Source organism: Chinchilla lanigera, unplaced genomic scaffold (assembly GCF_000276665.1).
Source record: "Chinchilla lanigera isolate Chin_1 unplaced genomic scaffold, ChiLan1.0 scaffold00179, whole genome shotgun sequence".
Taxonomy (NCBI): Eukaryota; Metazoa; Chordata; class Mammalia; order Rodentia; family Chinchillidae; genus Chinchilla; species Chinchilla lanigera.
In genome coordinates this window covers 1,036,753-1,057,569 of record NW_004955580.1, presented here as the reverse complement: position 1 = coordinate 1,057,569, position 20,817 = coordinate 1,036,753, and the positions used below count along the sequence as shown (strand labels likewise).

Here is a 20,817-nt window from a genome sequence, read left to right as displayed (position 1 = left end):
GGGCGGGCGCGGCGTCGGCGGAGGGGCGTGCTGCTGACCGCTGCGCCGCGCGGCCCTGAATCGGCGCAGTTTCCCGTGCCTGGGAGCGGAGCGGAAGGGAGAGGGTCCTGACCTATGCTTTTGTTCCGCGCACCTCCCCCACCGGGCATGGGGGCGAGACCCTGAGGAGGGAGGGCCCTGGCCGGCGTCGTCCCGGGGGGCAGCTGGCGCTGAGCTCCGGCCCCTCGTGAAGTTGGAGGCAGCGTCCGGAGCGAGCGGCCCCGGCGCGCAGTGTGATGGCCCGGCTTTGACGCCCTGCCGAGGCGGCCGGGCGGGAGGCGGGGGAGGCCTGCGAGCGGCAGCGTCTTGCCCGCGTCCCCCCGCCCCCGCTCCCTGCGAGCGCGCTCGGTCGCGGCAGCCGGCCGGGAGGGCCCCGAGGGACCCTGCAGGTCGCGGCCCAGTTGCCGATGCCTTTCTGTCCTACTTGCCCACCACCCTTTCTCTCACCAGGCAGCATCATGGCAGAGCAGGTGGCCCTGAGCCGGACCCAGGTGTGCGGGATCCTGCGGGAAGAGCTGTACCAGGGCGATGCCTTCCACCAGGCCGACACCCACATATTCATCATCATGGGCGCGTCGGTGAGTCCCCCCAGGCCTCCGGTCTGGAAAGTCACAGGGAAGGTGGCATCCCGCGGGGCCCGGCCCACCCCTCGCCCCAGCTCTCGTGGCCAGGCCGCGGCCCGGAGCCCTGCAACTTCCAGGTGGCGTGGCTCGGTCTGAGCGCACTACCTCCTCCTCCACCAGGACAGGTGCGAGCGGAATGCTGCTCACTGAGTGTTGTCTGTTACTTGACCAGAGGCACACAGTCGGCCCCAGCACGGGGTCTGAGGCTCCGCCTGCCCCTCTACCGAGTGACGTTCCAGGGGCTGATGGCCAGGCCTTCCTGCTACCACCACCTCTTGGCCACGGCTTCCAGAGCCTGCTGACGAGCTGGCTCTGCGTGCCCTCCTGGCACAACTGCTACTTTGCTCCAATCGAAAAGGCGAAAGGCTGCACAGCGAGACCCTGTCTCAAAAAGACAAAAAAAAAAACCAAAGAGTTGAAGCCAAGGCAGAGGAGTGGCACACTGAGGGTACATGTCAGGGCTGGCCGGGGTCCAACCATGGCCTTGAGCTACAGCATGCTCCCTCCTATGCCATGTTGTAGCAATGCCTGTGCAGAGACAGACATCAAAAGTGGTCTTGGTTGTTTCTTTCGACCTTAATGTGCTCTGGGGTCTGCTGACCACCACGCTACCGTATTTGCCATTTGTTTTGTTGTTTTGAAAGAGGTTCTTGCTATGTAGTCGAGGCTGACCTCCTCCTGCTTCAGCCTCTCTAGTATCTAGGATTACAGGTGTGGGCCACCTCACCCAGCTACCAGGTGGCTCCTGACAGGGTAGGCAGTAGCTCAGCACCTGCCTGCCGTATTGTGGGCCCAGCAGTACTGGAAGGACTCTGGGGTTCTCTGGTCATATGGAATATGCCACTTCCTTTCCAAAGCTGCTTCCTGCCACCTTGGTATTTCTGATGAGAGCTCGGGAAAGGAATGAGGAGACAGCAGGGGGAGCTTGGCCTGGGAAAGGCAAGGGGCCCACCACAGGCACTGTCCTTGGGCCCCGTGCTATTAAGACCCAGAGCAGGGGCTGGGGATTTAGCTCAGCGGCAAAGCGCCTGCCTGGCAAGCGCAAGGTCGTGAGTTCGGTTGCCAGTTAGACCACACAGTGTCAGCCACCGGCTGAACACCTAGGACTCTTGAGCATTCAGCCTTCAGTCCAAGGAGCAGGCTGGCAGAGAGCGTAACCCAAGACAAATTCTCTTCCTTTCCAGTCCCCACCCCATGCTGGCCTGAGCATTGCCAACTGTGACCCAATCATGGGCTGGATTGTGACTCTAAGCCTTGAGCCCTCACTGAGAGCACCTGAGCTTGCTGTGCGACCTCAGGGAGCAGCTCAAGGTTTGGACCCAGCAAGGAAGGCTTTTGAAAAAAGTGCCACAGGGCCAGCTATGTTCTCATGGCTGGGGTTGGGCAACTAGTTCGCTGCAATCTGCAGGGTTCCCCTTTCCTCTCCTCTCTGCAGCTGAGAAGCAGAGCCTCCAGCGCAGAAATGGGAAGTGCTGCTCCAGCCTCAGGGGGCAGGGTGAGGCCTCTGTGAAGAGCCTCATTGTTTCCCCTGGGACAGTGCCTGAGCTAGCTGAAGCTCCCACTTGCAGGCCTGTCCTTGCTGGGCGTGGGAGGTGGCAGGGCCAGCAGCTCTGGGAAGCCAGCAGGTTCTCTGATTATTCATTCACTCAGTACATAGCAATCAGATGCCCCTTCCGGACTCAACAGCTCGCACAGCCTGTGGACTGCAGGGAGCCAGGTACCGAGGTGTGAGCAGACCTCAGGGGGGCACATAGACAGAAGCCACAAGTGGGCCCCTGTGTCCCCAGCCCCTGCAACACAGGACCCATGGGCAGAGCCAGGAGAGCTGAGCCCGTGGGTGAGGGCTCAGAGGCAGTCCAGGTGAGAGGAGGAGCAAGTGTCCAAAGCCCTAAGTCAGAGACAAGCTCATTATGACCCAGAAACCAAAAGGAGGCCAGTGGCTGGCAAGCCAAAGCCCAGGCCAGCAGGACAGCCCAGAGCAAGCAGAATATCCTCTGGCCCTCCCTCCCTGGCCAGCCTCCCCAGCCCTTGCCCTATATGCCCCGCCCAGCTTCCTTCTGAGGCGAGAGGGTTCCCAAACGTGGCTTGGAGTCTTTCAGAGTCCCCAGCTGGACCAATCCCTTCTCCCCCCGACCCCGTGGCAGAGGCCTGAGCTAGAGCCCCGGGCCTTCAAGGGCATCCTGCCTACCTGACGGGCCTGGAGCCCAGGCCGCCAGGCTCTACTATGTGGTGACAGAGCCCGGCTGCAATCTGCGTGGCCCTCCATTCTCAGTTTCCTGACCTGGCCCTTGGGTGGCTCTAAGCCTGGTAGGCACCCAGGACCCACCTGGGACATATCTGGGCAATGTGGTTCCCGCTGTGTCATCATGACGTTGGCACTCCTCCAGAGGCCTGGTGACTCAGCCCCAGAGCGGAGGAGGGAGGTCCTTTTGTTAATCTTTCAGTCAAACTAGGCAGCCCCCTGGTTCCCTCACCTTGGTGGCCAGGAGCCAGCTGGGCCAAGACCCAGAGCTCCACCTGTGCGGCTCCTTGATCCCAGCAAGTCTTGGGGACAGAGTGGCCACCTGTACAGGCCCCTACTCTAAGACCCTCCAACCACCACAAAGGGCTGGGGATCTTTATCATGTCCCACCTCTGTGAAGTCCTCATATGTCCTTGGGCAGATCCCTCTTCTGCCATGGTCCTTGGGCAAAGTGAGCCAGCGGCAAAGATAAGAGGCGTCCAGCACTGCCCTAATCACCCTCACCCATGCGTGGCCCAGCATTCCTCACTCCAGAGGAGTCGGTGCCCAAGGGGAGGCCAGGGCCACCACCAGCCCTGAGGAGAGCGGCCACCCCACCTCCACTGTGCTTGAGCCTACCTCAGCTGTCCCTCGGGTGACGAGACCAGCAGGCTGCCTCTCGCATGCAGGGCCTGAGCTGAAACAAGGCGAGCAGGTTCTGTCTCTAGTTAATCCCAAAAGGAGTAGCAAGAGCAAACAGCTTGGGCTATGGGGCAACTGTGACTCAGCAGATGGTCCCCTGCCACCAATACGCAGCTTGTAGTCCATCTGACTCCTTGCAACCTGCTGGAATTTGACCGGAAGTAAACACAGCCAGTGGAGGGCTGTGAGCTCTCAGGGTCTGGCTCCCAGCCAGCCTGCCTGAGCAGGCGGCCCAAGCACTTGCAGCAAAGGGACTAGGCGGGGACCCACAAGACTGACCATGTGAAGAGAAGGTGGCAGTTTCACTCAGGACAGAAGCAGCATATGCCAGGGATATAGCTCAGTGGCATAAGTGCCTGCCTGGCAAGCGTAAGGTCCTGAGTTCAATTCCTGGTACCAAAAAAAAAAAAAAAATGACAGAAGTATCACAGAGGCTGCTGGGGTGGCCACAGTGGATGTCATGTGGAGAGTGGTAGATGTACACGTGGGTGAGGAAGCCCCACAGGCAGACAGAGTCCAGCAGATGACGTTTTCCTGAAGGTAGTCGTGATACTCTGGGGTAACAGGGAGACCGTTTAGCCCGGACTCCGTGAGGTTCTCATGGAAGGTGGCAGTTATGGTGGGACTCACGCCAGAATCCAGGGCATCATCCCATGAGCAGCTGGTGGATACAGGTGGAGGAGACGAGTTGGGCCCCCAGACCGGCAGAGGCAGGAGACCACACCTGGGAGATTGCCCACAGGCGCTCCTGGAACCCCCATGGCCTTCTCCCCATGTGGTTCTGGTTACACAGCCTCTGGGCTGAAAATGTGCCTGGAAACATGCCTCAGTGCCCGTTTTCCTGACCTTTCTCATGCTTGTGCAAAGCCAAGCCACCCGCAAGCTGCTGGCGGGACAGTGGCTCCACAGTGCATTTTCAGGCAGGGATATCTGCAGGGCTGCTTTCTGCATGGCACCTTTGTGCCTGTATTCAGCCCCCTAGCTGCTGGGGCTGACTTCTGTGTGTGTGGGGTTTCTCTCCCCGCCCCCGGCTTTTTGAGAGAAGGTCTCAGTACGTAGGCCAGGCTGGCCTTGAACTTCAACTGAGTCTAGCCTGGGCTGCTCTCAAACTCGTGGTCATCCTCCTGCCCCTACCTCCTGAGCGCTAGGATAACAGGCATGCACCACCATGCCCAGCCATGGCGCTGGGTTTTCTGGGTGAGACAGCTCATTCGGTCTCATGCCACCCATTCGGTCTCCCCACAGAGACACAGCACGCCATGCCTGGCTCAGCCCCCAGTTTCAATTACAGGGTCTGAGATAAAAGGCTGGGGCCTGTGGCCATTCCGCTGGGAGGAGGGACACTGTGATTCTTCCTGGCGCCGCCTCTGCAGAGCAGGTGTCTCCACAAGGTCACCTTTGGCAGAGTCAGACCTGGCAGCACCTCATGACACTCACCTCTCAGGGCTCTGCTTTGCCCACTGTTCGTTGCTAGCAAGTATGAAGGGGTTGGCCTGTGTCTGCTCACTCAAGGAATGGGATGGAAAAGAACACGGCTGAGGGGACAGCTTGGTGACTTCACAAGCTGGGCCTCCCTGCAGCAGCTTCCCAGAGATTAGCTGCACCCCACAGGTTGCCCCTTATGTCACTGTCTCCCCAAAGCTTTGGGGCTTGGTTTGGCTTTTATTTTGCCATCCTGGAGACTGAACACAGGGCCTCCACACTGAGCTACAACCCCAGCCCTTCTTGTTTTATTTTGTGGCAGGCAGGGTCTAAGTCACTAAATTGCCACAATTGGGCTAGAATTTGGACTCCTGCCTCAGGCTCCCAGAGTGCTGGGATTACAGCCTCGAGTTACTATACCTGGCTCCCAAGGGTAATTTCTAACCTGCTCCCCTCCCTTAACTTGACTGCTGGTTTTTTTTTAACCATCTTTTTTTTGGTACATACCAGCTGCATTGTGCACAAATAGTAACTATGCAGTTGATAACATAATATTTGCATCTCCCCAGAAAGTTCTTGGGTGTCCCTTCCCAGCCAATCCACCCCCTGCTCCAGGAAACCACTAATCAAATTTCCATCACAATATGTTGGTGTTAATAGGTTAGTGTCAGGAGGCTGAGGCAGGAGGATCATCTCATGTTCAAAGCCAGCCTGGACTACACAGTGAGACCCTGTCTCAAAAAAACACAACAACAATAATAATTGGTTAGTGTTGCCTACTCCACAACTTTAAGTGCACTCATGAATATTTTGCCTCTTGTTCTGGGTTGTTCGGTTCGGCATAGTGGTCAGATTCCCTGGCAATATGCCAATCTGTCACTGTCATTCCTCTGTCGCTGCGTTGCACCCTGTTGACTCACATAAGCATTAGAGTTGTTTCTGGTCCAGGGCTGTTTGGAGAGCAGGCCATTCTGAACACACACGTGCACATGTCCGGGTGGGTCACAGTCACAGGGTTGCCCAGGCCAGACAGTGTGGGCTCTGCACCGGGCCATCGAGGTCTGCCAACCACCAGTCCCCGCGGCCTTCCTGTATGTCAAAGCCATCACTTCTCACCCTGGGTGGTATCTGGCCACAGTTAACCAGGCCGTTTTCTCCTTGGTTGTAGGAGCTGCGTATGTGTTGTGGACACAGGTGGACATTCGGGCTGGGCTTCCCGGTTTGTGGCGCTGGGGGTCAGAGGCCTTAAGCATGCGGCGCCTGCACTCTGCCCCTCTGCTCGCCTAATAGTGCCTTGACAAGCAGCTTCCTTAATAACTTCCACTTGGTCTTTATCAGTGTCTGTGGTCCTTGCTTTCTCTGTCCAAAAAGCCTTTGCCTACTCCTATGGATTATTTAATTTAGCACCCTTATTAAAGTCATTCATTCTGATCATTTATCTGTAGAACAACCTGAGGTGTTTTGTTTAGACAAACTGTCATCTCCAAACCCTCTGCCCCAGAGCCAGCAGCAGGCGTTGCTTTACAGTTCCTGTTCTACAGGAAGTGAGTGCAACATCATCCCCACTGTGGTGTGTTACAGGCTCATTCCAGAGATCCGCTATTTCAGGTTAAGGAAATTTCTTTTTCTTCTTGCTTTGATAAGAGTTTTTATCATGAAGAGATAATCTTTTAAAATTCTTTTTTTTGTTTGTTTTGATATCGGGAATCAAACTCAGGACCTTACACTTGGCAGGCAGGCACTTGTGCCACTGAGCTATATGCCCGGCCTAAAATTCTTTTATCTACATTTGTTGAGTTCAGGAAGGTTGCTAGATTTTTTTTTTTTTTTTTTTTTTTTTTGAGACACCATCCAGGCCGGCCTTGAATTACTGTGTAACCCAGGATGGCCTCAAACTTACAGCAGTCCTCCTGCCTCAGCCTCCCAAGTGCTAGAATTATGAGTATGCACCACCATGCCAGCTCAGGCTACTAGATTCTAGAAGCTGAAAAGTAGGAGTAGGCAAAGACATTTTCCTTTGATCTGTTTTCCTTTAATCTCTTGATGTGTTGAGTAGTGATTCCCAGGACTGACACTGGTTTCTTAACAGCATAGCACCCTTCATTTCCCAGATGAGACCAATGTGCTTGTGACTCGTGCTTCCTTCAGGTTAACCACGGGCTTTGCCTCTGCATGTGTGGTTTATGCACGCGAGGGGTTGAGGGCTGTGCCCATGTGCCTTCTCGTCAGGGACAGAAAGTGGCCCCAGGAGTGCCCCTCTTCATCCTGTCTGCAGCAGGACTTTGCCCCTACCTGCAGCTCCCCCTGCATCTGGGTTAGAACCCGTGCCAGTGGCAGCCCTTTGATATCTTTCGGTAGGTTGAATTTTTCTAGAAATTTGCCTCTCTCGTTTGAGTTGTCAGCCATGGAATAGAATTGTTCAGAAAAACTCTTCTGAGCTGGGTATGGTGGAGCACCCCTGCAATCCCTGCATTCTAGGAGGCTGAGGCAGGAGGATCCCAAGTTCGAGCCCAGCCTAGACAACTTATTCCTATCTAAAAATGAAAATAGAACAGGGTTGGGGTTGTAGCTCAGTAATAGAGCACCATGGGGTTAAGCTCCGGTGTGTGAAAAAATAAAGAAGCCAGGTACGGTGCTGCACACCTGTCATCCCAGGACTCAGGAGGCTGAGGCAGGAGGAGTCCCAAGAGTTAAAGACCTGCCTGAACTGCATAGTGAGACCCTGTGTCAAAAATAATAATAATAATAATAGTAATCTGCCATCATGCAGCTCATTGTTTTCAGGTCACTCTTTCTTGCTCACCGTGAGGCACCAGCTTTGATGTGTGGCACACTCATCATCACTCAGGTCTTTTGGCTTTTTGAGACAGGGTCTTGCTATGTGCCCCAGGCTGGCCTCAATCTTACAGCAACCCCCCTGCCCTCCGCCTCCAGAGTGCTGGGATAACAGGCGTGTACCACCACGCCCAGCCTATTGGGTTTTGAAGAATTGAACTTGCAGGTTTCTCTTGGGCACACTTTCACTTTTCAGATCAAGGTACAGAGCCAAGGCAGGGCTGATCTGTGGTGATTTGTAGGGCGGAGATTGAGCTGGATCATGGCCCCTGGCCTCTTCCAACCATATCTGTCCCTTTGCCCTAGGGTGACCTGGCCAAGAAGAAGATCTACCCCACCATCTGGTAAGTGCGGCCCCGCCCCCAAAGAGGACAGGTTTGGCTGTCCCCTCTGCCTGACCCCAGCTGTGCCCCCTGCAGGTGGCTCTTCCGGGACGGCCTGCTGCCTGAGAACACCTTTGTGGTGGGCTACGCCCGCTCGCGCCTCACCGTGGCTGACATCCGAAAGCAGAGCGAGCCTTTCTTCAGAGTGAGTGGCTTCCGGTATACCTGCAGGGGGTGTCCTGCAGCGTCACAGGCGGGCAGCAGGGCTCTCGGTGGGGGTCTCCTTAAACGCTTGGGGACAGCATCTTCCTAGCAAGTTGTCACCTAGTGCAGTGGCGCTGGAGGGAGACTTCCTGCGCCACATCTCTCCCCCACTTGTGTGTCCCTGAGCTCTGCCCTCTGTCTTGAGCTGAAGGTCCCTAGAGGGCACAGGGTGACTGTCCTTCCCGTACATTGGCACAGTGTGTCTGCTGCCTGCCTCTGCCTCCCTCCCACAAGGACCCAGGTAGCTGGGACAGCTGACATCAAAAGGAGGCCACTGTGGCCACCATCACAGTGGGAGGGAGGGGCTGGTGTCACTGTCCATGTGTCCGTCCCTCTCTCCTAGGCCACCCTGGAGGAGAGGCCCAAGCTGGAAGAGTTCTTCGCTCGCAACTCCTATGTCTCCGGCCAGTACGACGACCTGGCCGCCTACAAGCGCCTCCGCAGCCACATGGACTCACTGCACCAGGGCCCACAGGCCAACCACCTCTTCTACCTGGCCTTGCCCCCAACTGTCTACGAGGCTGTCACCAAGCACATCCATGAGGCCTGCCTGAGCCCTACGTAAGGCTGTCCCTTCCCGGCCTGCCAGCCTGGCCCACCCGCAGGCCCCACGTGGCCCCGGGGAGGAGAGGCGCTCCCCCCTGCCCACAGAGCCTGGAAACATGGGTGCCCTGCTCATTCCCTGCATGAGTTCACTCCAAAGCGGAAGGACTGTAAATGCAGTCACTGTCTAACAGCCTTTCCTGAAAGTGTTACTACTGTCCATGTATTCAGGACTCACGTGCCTGCGTCCAGCCTCCAGTGCTGTGGACACTGTGTCCGGTGTCCCTGGAGGTGTGTGACCTGTGAGTTTGGGGCCAGCCTGAACTATCATAGGGAGGCCCTGTCTCCAGAAAAAAAAATACAAATAAAAATTGAAACAGCAGTTCCCCCGCCCCGCAAAAAAAAGCAGTTTCCCACCAGTACCACAAGATGGCAGTGTTGTTTCACGGAACGCTGCAGGCCGCTCAGTCTTTCTCTGGTGTTTCCTGCGTCCTCAGAGTCCCCACAGGTGGCAGTGTTGCAGCAGGAGAGACTGCTGTTGCCACCTCCACAGCCATCTCCCTGGTTTTAAAGGCAGAGCCACACTGCTGATCTGTGAGGACCGCAAAACAAAGGGCCTTTTGTCCTTCTAAGACCCGTGGGGGCCGGCTGCGGTGGCACATACCTGTGGCCCCAGCACTCATGAGGCTGCCAGGAGTTCCAGCCCAGCCTGGCCAACAGAGAGACCCCACCTGAAAATAGAAAACCTGTCGGGGAGCCATGTCCTCGGTTGGCCTCCCTCGTTCTCATGGGCCACTGGGCCCTCCCCACCCCCGGAGAGCTCACATGGGGCAGGTGGAGGACGGGCGGTGTGGCAGGCGGGGCACCAACAGTAGGTGGGAGGGCTTCAAGACACATTGGGAGCCCGGGCACAGAGCTATCCTCAAGGCAGGCACAAGGTGACGGCCGTGGCTCCCAGCAGGGGCTGGAACCGCATCATTGTGGAGAAGCCTTTTGGAAGGGACCTACAGAGCTCCGACCAGTTGTCCAACCACATCTCCTCCCTGTTCCGAGAGGACCAGATCTATCGCATTGACCACTACCTGGGCAAGGAGATGGTGCAGAACCTCATGGTGCTCCGGTGAGGGCCAGCCAGGGACACTGGGGGGCAGGGGGGCAGGGGACCAGACCCCGGGCAGGGGCCGCAGAGGCTCCACCTGGCGAACTCGGCCGTATTCCTGCAGGTTTGCCAATAGGATCTTTGGCCCCATCTGGAACCGGGACAACATTGCCTGTGTGATTCTCACCTTCAAGGAGCCCTTCGGCACTGAGGGCCGTGGGGGCTACTTTGATGAGTTTGGGATCATCCGGTGAGAGCCCATCTCCCTGCCCTGTTCGGGGACGCCTCCTGGAACCCTGCAGGCCCAGACGTGACAGCTGAGTTGGAGGGGAGTGCCAGGGCTTCGTTGGACTGTACTTGGTTGCCCTCGGGGGTCCCAAAAGACAATGGGAGTCAGCAGGCAGGCACCCCTTGTCACTAGAGAGACTGCAGGGACCCAGGGTTGTACCTGAGCAGCACCGGCCCCTCTGTCCCCAGGGACGTTATGCAGAACCACCTGCTGCAGATGCTGTGTCTGGTGGCCATGGAGAAACCCGCCTCCACAGACTCCGATGACGTCCGTGATGAGAAGGTGGGTGCAAGTGGCCGGGGGTGTAGCTCAGCAGCACAGCACCTGCCTGGCAAGCGTGAGGGTGCAGGTTCGATTCCTGGTACCAAAAAAAAAGCGGGTGCAGGCGCCACACCTGGGAGGGCTCCAGTCGGAGCCTACTTCGTTACCCATGGGCCTCTGTCCCCTCCCTCCCCTGCTGTCTCCAGGTCAAGGTGCTAAAATGCATCTCTGAGGCGCAGGCCGACAACGTGGTCCTGGGCCAGTACGTGGGCAATCCCAGTGGAGAGGGTGAGGCCACCAGAGGGTACCTGGATGACCCCACAGTGCCACATGGGTCCACCACTGCCACCTTCGCAGCTGTCGTCCTCTACGTGGAGAACGAGCGTTGGGATGGTAGGTGACTCTGCGGGAGCCTCACGGCCCAGGACTGGGCAGCCCAGTGAAGTGAGATGCATTTGGGCCAGCCCCGTCCTGAAGTCACCCTGCCCCCCAGGGGTGCCCTTCATCCTGCGCTGTGGCAAAGCCCTGAACGAGCGCAAGGCCGAGGTGCGGCTGCAGTTCCACGATGTGGCTGGTGACATCTTCCACCAGCAGTGCAAGCGCAATGAGCTGGTGATCCGCGTGCAGCCCAACGAGGCCGTGTACACCAAGATGATGACCAAGAAGCCAGGCATGTTCTTCAACCCGGAGGAGTCCGAGCTGGACCTCACCTATGGCAACAGATACAAGGTGTGCATGTGCGTGGCGGGGTGGGGCGGGGCAGGGGCAGGACCAGGGCTAGCACTGTCACTGACCCCTCGGAGGCCCCACAGGACGTGAAGCTCCCGGACGCCTACGAGCGCCTCATCCTGGATGTATTCTGTGGGAGCCAGATGCACTTCGTGCGCAGGTGAGGGGTGTGCCAGGCATGGGGTGGCATCCACCCCACGTACTCCTGTCTCCAAAGGCCACATACCTTGTCCCCTCAGTGACGAACTCCGGGAGGCCTGGCGCATTTTCACCCCGCTGCTGCACCAGATCGAGCGGGAAAAACTGCGGCCCATCCCCTATGTCTATGGCAGGTGAGGGCAGGGCAGTGGGGTTCCACGTGGGGGTTCTCTGCATCTATGACAGGTGAGGGCAGGAGGGGAGGTCTAGGACCGGTGACCCTCATGTCCCCCCAACTGTCCTGCTTCCAGCCGAGGCCCCCCTGAGGCAGACGAGCTGATGAAGCGAGTGGGTTTCCAGTACGAGGGCACCTACAAGTGGGTGAACCCCCACACGCTCTGAGGCCGGGTGCCTGCTCCCCTCCTTGGCCTACCTGTGCTGGGAGGACTTGGGACCGCAGGCTCGACCACCACCCTCGCCCCTCGCCCTCCGCTGCGCCCTTTCCAGCCACATTCCTCCAGTGCCGCCGCCCGGGGCCACTGCGGCCCATCCAGCTCCATGGGACCCAACTGCCTGCTCCTGCAGGAAGAAGGAGAAGAGGGGCGTGGCCTAGTGGGTTAGGGGCAGGGGAGGGCCTGTGGGAAGCCCCTCAGGTGGGGGTGGTGGCCATGCCGACCTCGGTGCGCCCAGCATTCCCAGTCCTCAGCTGGTGAGGAGCTCGCCCCCTCCCCTGACACACTCCAAGACGCCCACCTCCCCACCCGCCATTAAACCTCGAACAGCCCGTGTCCCTTGTCATTTCCTCCCTGCCACCTGTTGCTCTCCTGCTCCCTGTGTCACCTGCCATCTTCCCATGGCACCTGCTGGGGCCACCTCATCTCGTCTGAGCCAGGGTCACCACCTCTGTGTCTCCTGTGTCCCTGTCCATCACGGAGGTCAGCTTCAAGGGACACATCGTAGTTGCTTTAGCTGCCACCCTTCCAACTGCTTGTGCTGGCCTTTGCACGGCCACATCCCTGCCCCGCCCAGGCCCTTCAGGTGACACTGCCAGTCCACAGAGGCAGGAAATTGTGAGGAGGAAGAGGTGACAGATTCTGAGGAAGGGGAGTCAGAAGTGACATTCTGCTTCCAGGCGGAGTTCTGAGGTAGCCCTGTCTGCCTGACCCTTCCTGAGCAGCCTTGACAACGCCCCAACCTGGTGCTCAAGATAGCGGGCGTGCACGAGGGGCCCAGGGTCAGGGCAAGCAGGGCTGCCTCCCGTGTCTGTACCTCATCAGGAGCCATCCTTGACACCTGCACACACCACTTCCACCCAGTCACATTCCAAGGCTCCAGCGAGCAGGGCCCCAGAGTCGCTGCAGCTCTCCCCGCCCGCTCTGGAGCAAACAGCCCTGATGTTGTGGTCCCTGAGCTTGTGGCCTAGGCCCAGGGGACATGGTTGATGGGACGAGGGTCTGAGGGCAGGCTATGCGGGAGCATGCAAACCAAACATCCATGAGGTCAACCCACTCCTGGCATGGGGCCCAGGTGGGCCTCATCCATCAGCGGGCAGTGAGGCAAGGAAGCCAGCTCAGAGCCGGCTGGGTCATTGTGTGGGCCTTTATGCATGGTTGAAATGTCTTGCAGGCTTAATGGATGCTCCTGGCTCACCGCAGTAGCTGGGATCACAGGTGCACTTGACTGCACTCTGCTGTCCAGGGCTTCCTTTTTCTTTCTTTTTTTTTTTTTTTTTAAATTTGACACAGGGTCTCACTAAGTTTCCAAGGCTGGGCTTGAACCTGCCATCCTCCAGCCTCAGCCTTTCGAGAGCTGGAATTGCAGGCGTGCGCCACCATGCCCGGCTAGGGCTTTTTGACGCATCCAGGCCTCTCAGCCTGCCATAGAACCCGCTGCCCTTGCCCCAGGCTAGAAGGGTAACACACAGCCTGGGACACCAAGGAGTGGAGGCTCGTGCCCAGATTCCTACAAAAGAAAGCCATGGAGAATGAGTGAGCTCCCCAAAGGCTGAGGCAGGAAGGTAATTGGAGGCCATCCCGGGCAACGTAGCGAGAGCCTAAGTAAAAAGAAAGAAGCACGAGATCGTTTCAAAATAAGAGAGCACACTTTCAGGTGGGCTTGGTATTGTCACACAAGCTGGGGAAATCATGCGCTGCCCCACCCCGCAGAGAAGCTGCAAAGGACAAGGACGGCGCCCCGCAAGATGGTGGAAGGAGACTGAACTGTCCCCACAGGTGCCTTGTGCCGCCAGGGCTGCCTTGCTCAGGGAGGAGTTGGCTGTGGTGGCCTGTGCTGCGTCCTCAGAGGGAGCCCTGAACCCTCGAGGAAAGGGGAAAATGGAAGCACAAAGAACCAGGCCCAGGGGGCACCCCAACCTTACAGATGGGGCCCTAGCAGAGCAGCTGCAATAGGGGGAGTGTGGGAGGGTAGAGAACAGCTGGCACCTGGCCCTGGGTGCCACCAGTGGACAGAGGAGAGGGTCTTGGTGAGTTGATGCAGTTCTGGTAGCCTGAGACAGAAGAGCGCAAGGTCCTGAGTCAGGGCCTTTGGCTGTCACCTGACCCCAGGCTCCCCCACGTCGGCACAAGCATGAGACGCTGGGATGTCACCTTGCCTCTGGGTGAATGGCTCTGACCACCTCTCTAGGGGCTCACCCTGGGGACACGGCAGTTAGTCATGTCTGTGTCCTCCTCCTGGGTGCTGCCGTTGGACGTGAGGCAGCCGCCTTGCTTTTGCCAAGGGGATGTCCCTCAAAGCACCCACATCAGCAGCTTGCGAGGGGGATCTCCAGGGTACCACCCTCATCAGTGGATTGGCCCGTGGCTGAGTATGTAGCCCATTGGGTTCCCTGGAGGCGGAGCCTCGCACAGGGCATTGAAGGTTGTGTATAGGCCAGGCCCCAGCCTCTTCCCCTTCCCCTCTACCTCCTTCCCTCCTTGCTCTCCTCTCCCCTCCGCTTCTCTCCCCTTGTTTTCCTTTCCTCCTTTTTCCTCTCCTCCCCTTCCTGGCCGCCGTGAGGTGCACAGCTCTCCCTGGCCCTTCTTGCTGTACTATTCCCACCTTGGAGCAGCAGGGACCTAAGTGAAAGCTGTCGTCCATATGGGGGTTGGGGGTTGGGTCCCAGCCACAGGAGGGTGACTGGCACAAGGCCCAAGTCAAAGCTTTCAGCTGGCAGCACGTGTGGGGCAGAGGCGAGAGGGTGCAAGTGAGGACTGTCACCTCAGGTGTGGGTTACTGCACAGCACTCCAGAAACACCACAAGAGACTGCGACCGCACGGCCTGAGGCGCCAGTCTTGTCGGGCAGACCCTGAGATGCCCCCTCAGCTGTGTAGCAACACAAATGAGTGACACAGGCCCCGGAAAGGAGAACGAGAGGTTAGTGAGGGTCACTTGCACTCTGGGTCATTGCACTCGGGTACAGTGTGGCAACTGCCACCCAAGGGCAGCTCATCTAAAGTGAGGTGGGAGCCACGTGTCCCAGTGAGGGCACCAAGCGCAACCTCCACTCGCAGTGCCTACCTGGGTTAGGGAGAGAGGCTTGGGGCACAGCCGCTGCACTCCGGGCACGCGCTGCCAGGCGCAGCAGAAACGCGTCTCCACGTGAAACCATGTTCACACATGTTCTTCTCTGAACCAAACTTCCATCGGAAATGGGAGAACGGATACTCTAATTAGAAATAATAAACAACAAGCTGGGCATGGTGGCGCACACCTGTAATCCCAGCACTCTGGAAGGCTGAGGCAGGAGCATTGCAAGTTCAAGCCCAGCCTGGGCAACTTAGCAAATTAGCAAGACCCTGTCTCAAAATTTAAAAAAAAAAAAAAAAAAGATCCAGGTGTGGTGGTGTATATCTGTACAATCCCAGCACTCTGGCAGGCTGAAGCAGGAGGATCAGAAGTTTGAGGCCAGTTTAGCTATTATAGCTTAGATCTAGAATGTCCACCAAAAGTCTTGTGTGCAGAGGGGGGCTTTTGGAAGGTGACTGGGTCATGGGGTGCTATAGTCATCAGTGGATTCCCTCACTGAGGCATTCACAGCTGAGTGTGCTGTTGGGGGGCGTGGATGAGAAGAGGAGGGTCACTGGGCTGTGACTTGGAAGGAAGGGTGTGTTCCTGCCTCTGGCCCCTCCCTGCTCTCTGCTTCTTGGCTGCCATGGGTGAGCAGCTGTCCTCCCCCAGGCCCACCCCCTATGATGTTCCTGCCTTGGAGCCAGCCAACCATGGACTGAGTCCTCTGAAACTGTGAGCCAAATAAACCTCTCCTCCTTTATTTTGTGGAGTCTGGTGTCGGGGATTTTGTCCCAGCAATGGGAAAGCTAATGTACTTAATGAGACTCTACCTCAAAATAAGATTTGGAGGCCAGGCGTGGTGGCACACGCCTGTAATCCCAGCACTCAGAAGGCTGAGGCAGGAGAATCACTGGGAGTTCAAGGCCAGCCTGCACTGCAGAGTAAAACCCTGTCTCAAAAAAAAAAAAATTGAGATTTGAAAAGGACTGGAGATGGAGTGCAGTGGTAGATGATGGCCTAGCATGCATGAGGCCCTGAGTTCTACCCCACAACCACAAAAAAGGAAAAGGAAAGGAAAAAGCTAGATTCCTCACCCAGAAAAGATGTCCCTTTGGGCCCTCAGGGCCCATCCCCTGGGTTGGAGAGGGAGTCTGCTCCTGCATGGGCCAGTCTGCTGCAGCTCTGCGGCCCCACCACCGCTGGGTACAGATGGAGACCCTGAACAGTGGCCACCGCTTTGTCCGCTTGGCCTTGGATCATACTTCCTGTGCTGCTAGAGAAGCCCATCAGACCAGCCCCAGGGTGACACCCAGGGCCACAGCAGGGATCAGCAAGCTCCTGCTAGAGGACATCCTCAGGAAGCAGCAGGGACAAGAAGCCAACTGGCTCCAGTTTCTGTCAAGAAAGCATTCACAAGACCAAGTCTTCAGAGCAGAATGGAAGCCAGCTAGAAACCCACCCCCTTTTCGGGGTCTCTCTCCTCCTGCAGGCCTATCATTGACAGCCAGCGTCGAGGTGAAGGGAACAGAAAGCACATCCCAGGCCCTAGCCCCTAGCAGCTGCCCAACCTGGGGCAGGGAGGGATGCAGGCCTACCACGGAGGACACTGGGTCTCACTAGGTTGCCCAGGCTGGCTTTGAACTCAGGGCTCAAGCCACCCTCACCTGAGTGTCCTGTGAGGACCTTCTGCTGCCTCCTATCAAGAGCCCAGGAGCACAGCCATGGCCCAGACGATGGGGCACCAAGAAGAGAGCCTTCTGAGACTGGGATTAACGGCATGGTGAGAAACAACAAAGTCATAGCCAGGCATGATGGTGCTCACCTGTAATCCCAGCTAATCAGGAGGCTGAGGCAGGGGCATCACAAATTTGAGGCCAGCCTGGGCAATTTAACAAAACTCTCTCCAATTAATTAATTTAAAACCCAGTGCTCCCCAGATTTAATCCCTAGTACTGAAAAGAAAGGGGCAAGGGGAGGAAAGAGGGAAAAAAGTCATGTTGGGTTGTCTGCAGGGAACAGAAAGTGTAAAAAGTGACACAGGCAGCTGGACAGGGGAATGTATGCCTGTGTTCCCAGCACTCTGGGAGGCTGAAGCAGGAAGACTGGAATTTTAAATCTAGCCTGGGCAACTTGGTGACTTAGTAAGTTTTTAAAAGAGCCCAAATTTTTAAAAAGAGCTGGGGCCAGGCATGATGGAGCATACCTGTAATCCCAGCACTCAGAAGGCTGAGGCAGAAGGATCATTGTGAGTTTGAGACCAACCAGGCTACAAAGTGAGCCCCAGGCCAGCCTGAACTGCATAGCAAGACCCTGTCTCAAAAAAGACAAAAAAGCCAGGGATATAGCTCAGCGGCACAAGTGCCTGCCTGGCAAGTGCAAGGTCCTGAGTTTGATTCCTGGTACCAAAAAAATAAAAATAAAAAAAAAACTAAAACGTCAAAAAAGACAAACGAAGAAAAAATCTGGGGATGTTCAGTATGCAGGCCCTGGATTCAATCCCCAGCACACAAAAAAAGATATTTTTAGAAGACTACAACTTTCCTGAGCATGGTGGTACACACCTGTAATCCAGCACTCTGGAGGCTGAGGCAGGAGAATCAGCATTAGTTCGAGGCCAGCCCAGGCTACATAGCGAGCTCAAGACCAGCCTGAACTGCATAGTGAAACCCTGTCTCAAAAAAAAGACTACGAGTTCAAGATGCAAAGTAACTCAGGGTTACCATGTCTACACTCCATACCTTTACTCCCTAGGCTTGATTTTCTTCAGGCCCATCATACCCAAATTCCTTAAAGATACCATAAGTCCATAAATTAACCTACTTGATAAGGTAAAGTACAACCACCTGAGCTTAAGACAGAGGAAAAAGGACTCAAAGAGTTTTTAGGAAAACATCTTGGGCCACCCACTTCCTCCAAGACCAATGAGGGCTCCCCAAGCCCACACCCAGAGCATCTCTGCCTAATAAACCAACCAGTGTGCCAGGACTCAGAATCTACACCACTGACTGAGCTGAGGTCTCCAGATCCCCTTGGAGTGACAGCTGGACTGGCTTAATGGCCAGTTAGGGAATGCCTAAGAGAGCATTCATGAGCTACAAGACTGCACTCAGGGGAACTTGTGTTTCAGAAATGAAAAGTGAGCCGGGTGTGGTGGCACACTCCTGTAATCCCAGCACTTGGGAGGCTGACGCAGGAGGATTGTTATGAGTTCAACACCAGCCTGAGCTACAAAGTGAGCTCAAAGCCAGCCTGAACTGCATAGTGAGACTGTGCCTCAAAATGACAAAAAAAAAAGAGAGACAGCCCCCCACCAACAAAGAGAGGGCCCACTTGCATAGGGTTCCTGGGGTGGGAAAGTCACTAAGTTGCCAGACTGGGCTTAAATTTGAGATCCTCCTGAGTCAGCCTCCTAGAATGCTGGGACAGCAGGAATGCAGCACTACACCTGGCTAAGATTGGTTTTTCAAAGTAATTTCTTCCTCATGAAAGGTACAGATCAGTGGCCAGTTAGTCCTCGGAGACCTCATGGTACCACTCTGCTCCTTACAGTGACCCAATCCTTTGATGATAAGAGTCAAGGTTTACGGGGGGCTGGGGATTTAGCTCAGCGGCACAGTGCCTGCCCGGCAAGTGCGAGGTTGTGAGTTCAATTCCCGGTACCAGAAAAAAAAAAAGAGTCAAGGTTTACAGAGATACACATTCCACCCATTGCTGGAAGGGGAGGCCAGGGGAATCATTACACCTTCCCCAGGTCAGAGGTTATGGGTTCAAGGCCAAGAATTTTATCCATCTCTTCTCCCCATGAGGGTTCCTGTTCTATCTGAAACTAGAAAATGGTTCAGAAGAATGCATTAAATAAAAATAGCAGAAAGTGAGGCACAGCAGTGCACGCCTGTCATCCCGGAACTCAGAAGGCTGAGGCATGCGGATCGCCATGAGTTTGAGGCCAGCCTGGGCTAAATAGTGAATTCAAGGCCAGCCTGAGCTACATAGTAAGACTCTGTCTCAAATAAATAGTAAGTAAGTAAGTAAATAAATAGAGACCCTGTCTCAAAACACCAAAACAAACAAACAAATAAGAAGGCAGCTGGGCGTGGTGGTGCACACCTATAATCCTAGCACTCTGAGAAGCTGAGGCAAGAGGATCCTAAATTCGAGCCCAGCCTGAATAATTTAGTGACTTAGTGAGACCCTGTCTCAAAATTTAAAAAGAACAAAGAAAAGCTGAGGATGTAGCTCAGTGTAAAGCCCTACATTCAATCTAGAACACCAAGGAAAAAAACCGGAAAAAATCCTGGTATTTCTTTTCCTCTACCAAGATCACACAAATTCTTCTTCCCAAAGCCAACCATAACCTCTGAAGAGATTAAGCTTCTCCTACCTCTTTTGGAGCGAGCCATAAAGAAATTACCTGACCATTAGTCAGTCATGAGACCCCATCCCAGTGGGCCCCACCCTGCTTGGTATAGTTGGCCAGCCCCTCAAGTGGGGACTGAGCTACATCCCCAGCTCTCTTTACCTTGTATTTTGAGACAGGGTCTTACTAAATTGCCCAGGCTGAGATTGAAGTTGCAGTCCTCCTGCCTCAGCCTCCTAGAGTGCTGGGATTAGAGGCATGCATGCATTACAGTACCCCGCACAAATGTGTTAATTAAAAATAGCAGAAAGTGAGGCACAGCGGTGCACGCCTGTTTCTGATAAAGGATAAAGGAAGCAACTACAGCAAGCTTTTATTTATTCTAAGTAACCAGTGCTGTTGATTAAAAACAAAATGAAACATCTTCCCCAAATTCCTTTCAAGATCAACATTACCAAACTTAGGGCCAGGGATATAACTCAGCGGCACAAGCGCCTGCCTGGCAAGCGCAAGGTCCTGAGTTCAATTCCCGGTACCAGAAAAAAAAAAAAAGTTTTCCAAACTTGATTTTCTGTAGAATGCAGTTATTTTTCCCAGGCCTCTGGCCCACAGCTTGTGTGGCTTCCCTAGGGAAGGCAGGGGCTCCCTGGCACTCTCGGGACCTCGCTGAGGCAAGCTTTCACTGCCTGCTCCAAGCAAGGCATAAACAGCATCCCCCAGGAATGGCCTGTGTGGCAGATGCCAGGACCACCAGGTATGCGTGTGAGGACCCAGGGGGTTCTTGTACTGGGCCCTGTGAAGGAGGGTACAGTACCCACGGTTTGGCACCACAGATACCTAACAGGCCTCCAAATTCGGTGACCGAACCCAAGCCTGACTGCACTGTAAGAGGACTGCGTGTGAGTGCTGTGTGCACCTGCTCGAGGCGCTGTGCTGTGTCCCCAATGTTCTGGATTACCTTGGGGGACAGAAGTGGCTGTAACTGCGATCGTGAAGTCAAAGGACAGAGATGGCCCAGGCGGTCAGGGGCACAAGGGGGCGAGAACTCAGGCCAGAGGGGCAGGCGAGGGCTTTCACGTGTGCAGCTTCTGGACAGAACACACCCTGGGAAGGAAGGTGGCCCAGGTTCACCCTGCTTGACCCTAGCCCCTCGGGTTCTGCGGCCTTCCCCACCTGAACCTCCCCCGTTCCTAAGTGGCGCTTACAGCAATTCAGGATTCCTCTTTACTGCCCAGATGTCCCGCCTCCCCCGCCCACAGTACCCGACCTCAAAAACAAAGCCTGGAAATGAAGCTCTTCGACCCGAGAAGAGCCTGAGGGCTACTTCCGGGGCGGGATACGCTCCAGGTGGGGGCGGGCCCGATGAGGGCCCCGCCCACTTCACGACGCCAACTGGCTGACGCATGGTAGAGGCGGGGCCGGTTTAGGCTCCTCCCCCGGCGGGGCGGGGCGGGGCGGGGCGGG

General features: G+C 56.1%; 2 protein-coding genes across 7 annotated transcripts in view; one reads left to right on the top strand and one right to left on the bottom strand.

Annotated features, from left to right (window-relative positions):
- The window catches only part of Ikbkg (inhibitor of kappa light polypeptide gene enhancer in B-cells, kinase gamma), a 15,980-nt gene extending 12,233 nt beyond the window's left edge, over positions 1-3,747 (bottom strand). For 2 of the 4 annotated variants that reach the window (XM_005414213.2, XM_005414211.2), the window contains exon 1: positions 3,523-3,742. In XM_005414213.2, coding sequence (XP_005414270.1) covers positions 3,523-3,711 — 189 coding nt within the window. In that variant the 5' untranslated portion in view covers positions 3,712-3,742. Of the gene's footprint in view, positions 1-3,522 lie in introns of all 4 variants that reach the window. The other 2 variants (XM_005414214.2, XM_005414210.2) reach the window with 2 other exon arrangements.
- G6pd (glucose-6-phosphate dehydrogenase) overlaps positions 1-12,276 on the top strand; it is a gene marked incomplete in the record, with an annotated part of 12,836 nt that extends 560 nt beyond the window's left edge. The window contains 13 exon segments of one of the 3 annotated variants that reach the window (XM_005414218.2): positions 490-617; positions 6,176-6,226; positions 8,149-8,186; positions 8,262-8,370; positions 8,773-8,990; positions 9,934-10,092; positions 10,196-10,321; positions 10,549-10,642; positions 10,828-11,014; positions 11,115-11,350; positions 11,434-11,510; positions 11,590-11,682; positions 11,800-12,276. In XM_005414218.2, coding sequence (XP_005414275.2) covers positions 490-617; positions 6,176-6,226; positions 8,149-8,186; positions 8,262-8,370; positions 8,773-8,990; positions 9,934-10,092; positions 10,196-10,321; positions 10,549-10,642; positions 10,828-11,014; positions 11,115-11,350; positions 11,434-11,510; positions 11,590-11,682; positions 11,800-11,890 — 1,607 coding nt within the window. 3 annotated transcript variants of the gene reach the window in all.
- Between the last annotated feature and the right edge of the window lie 8,541 nt (positions 12,277-20,817).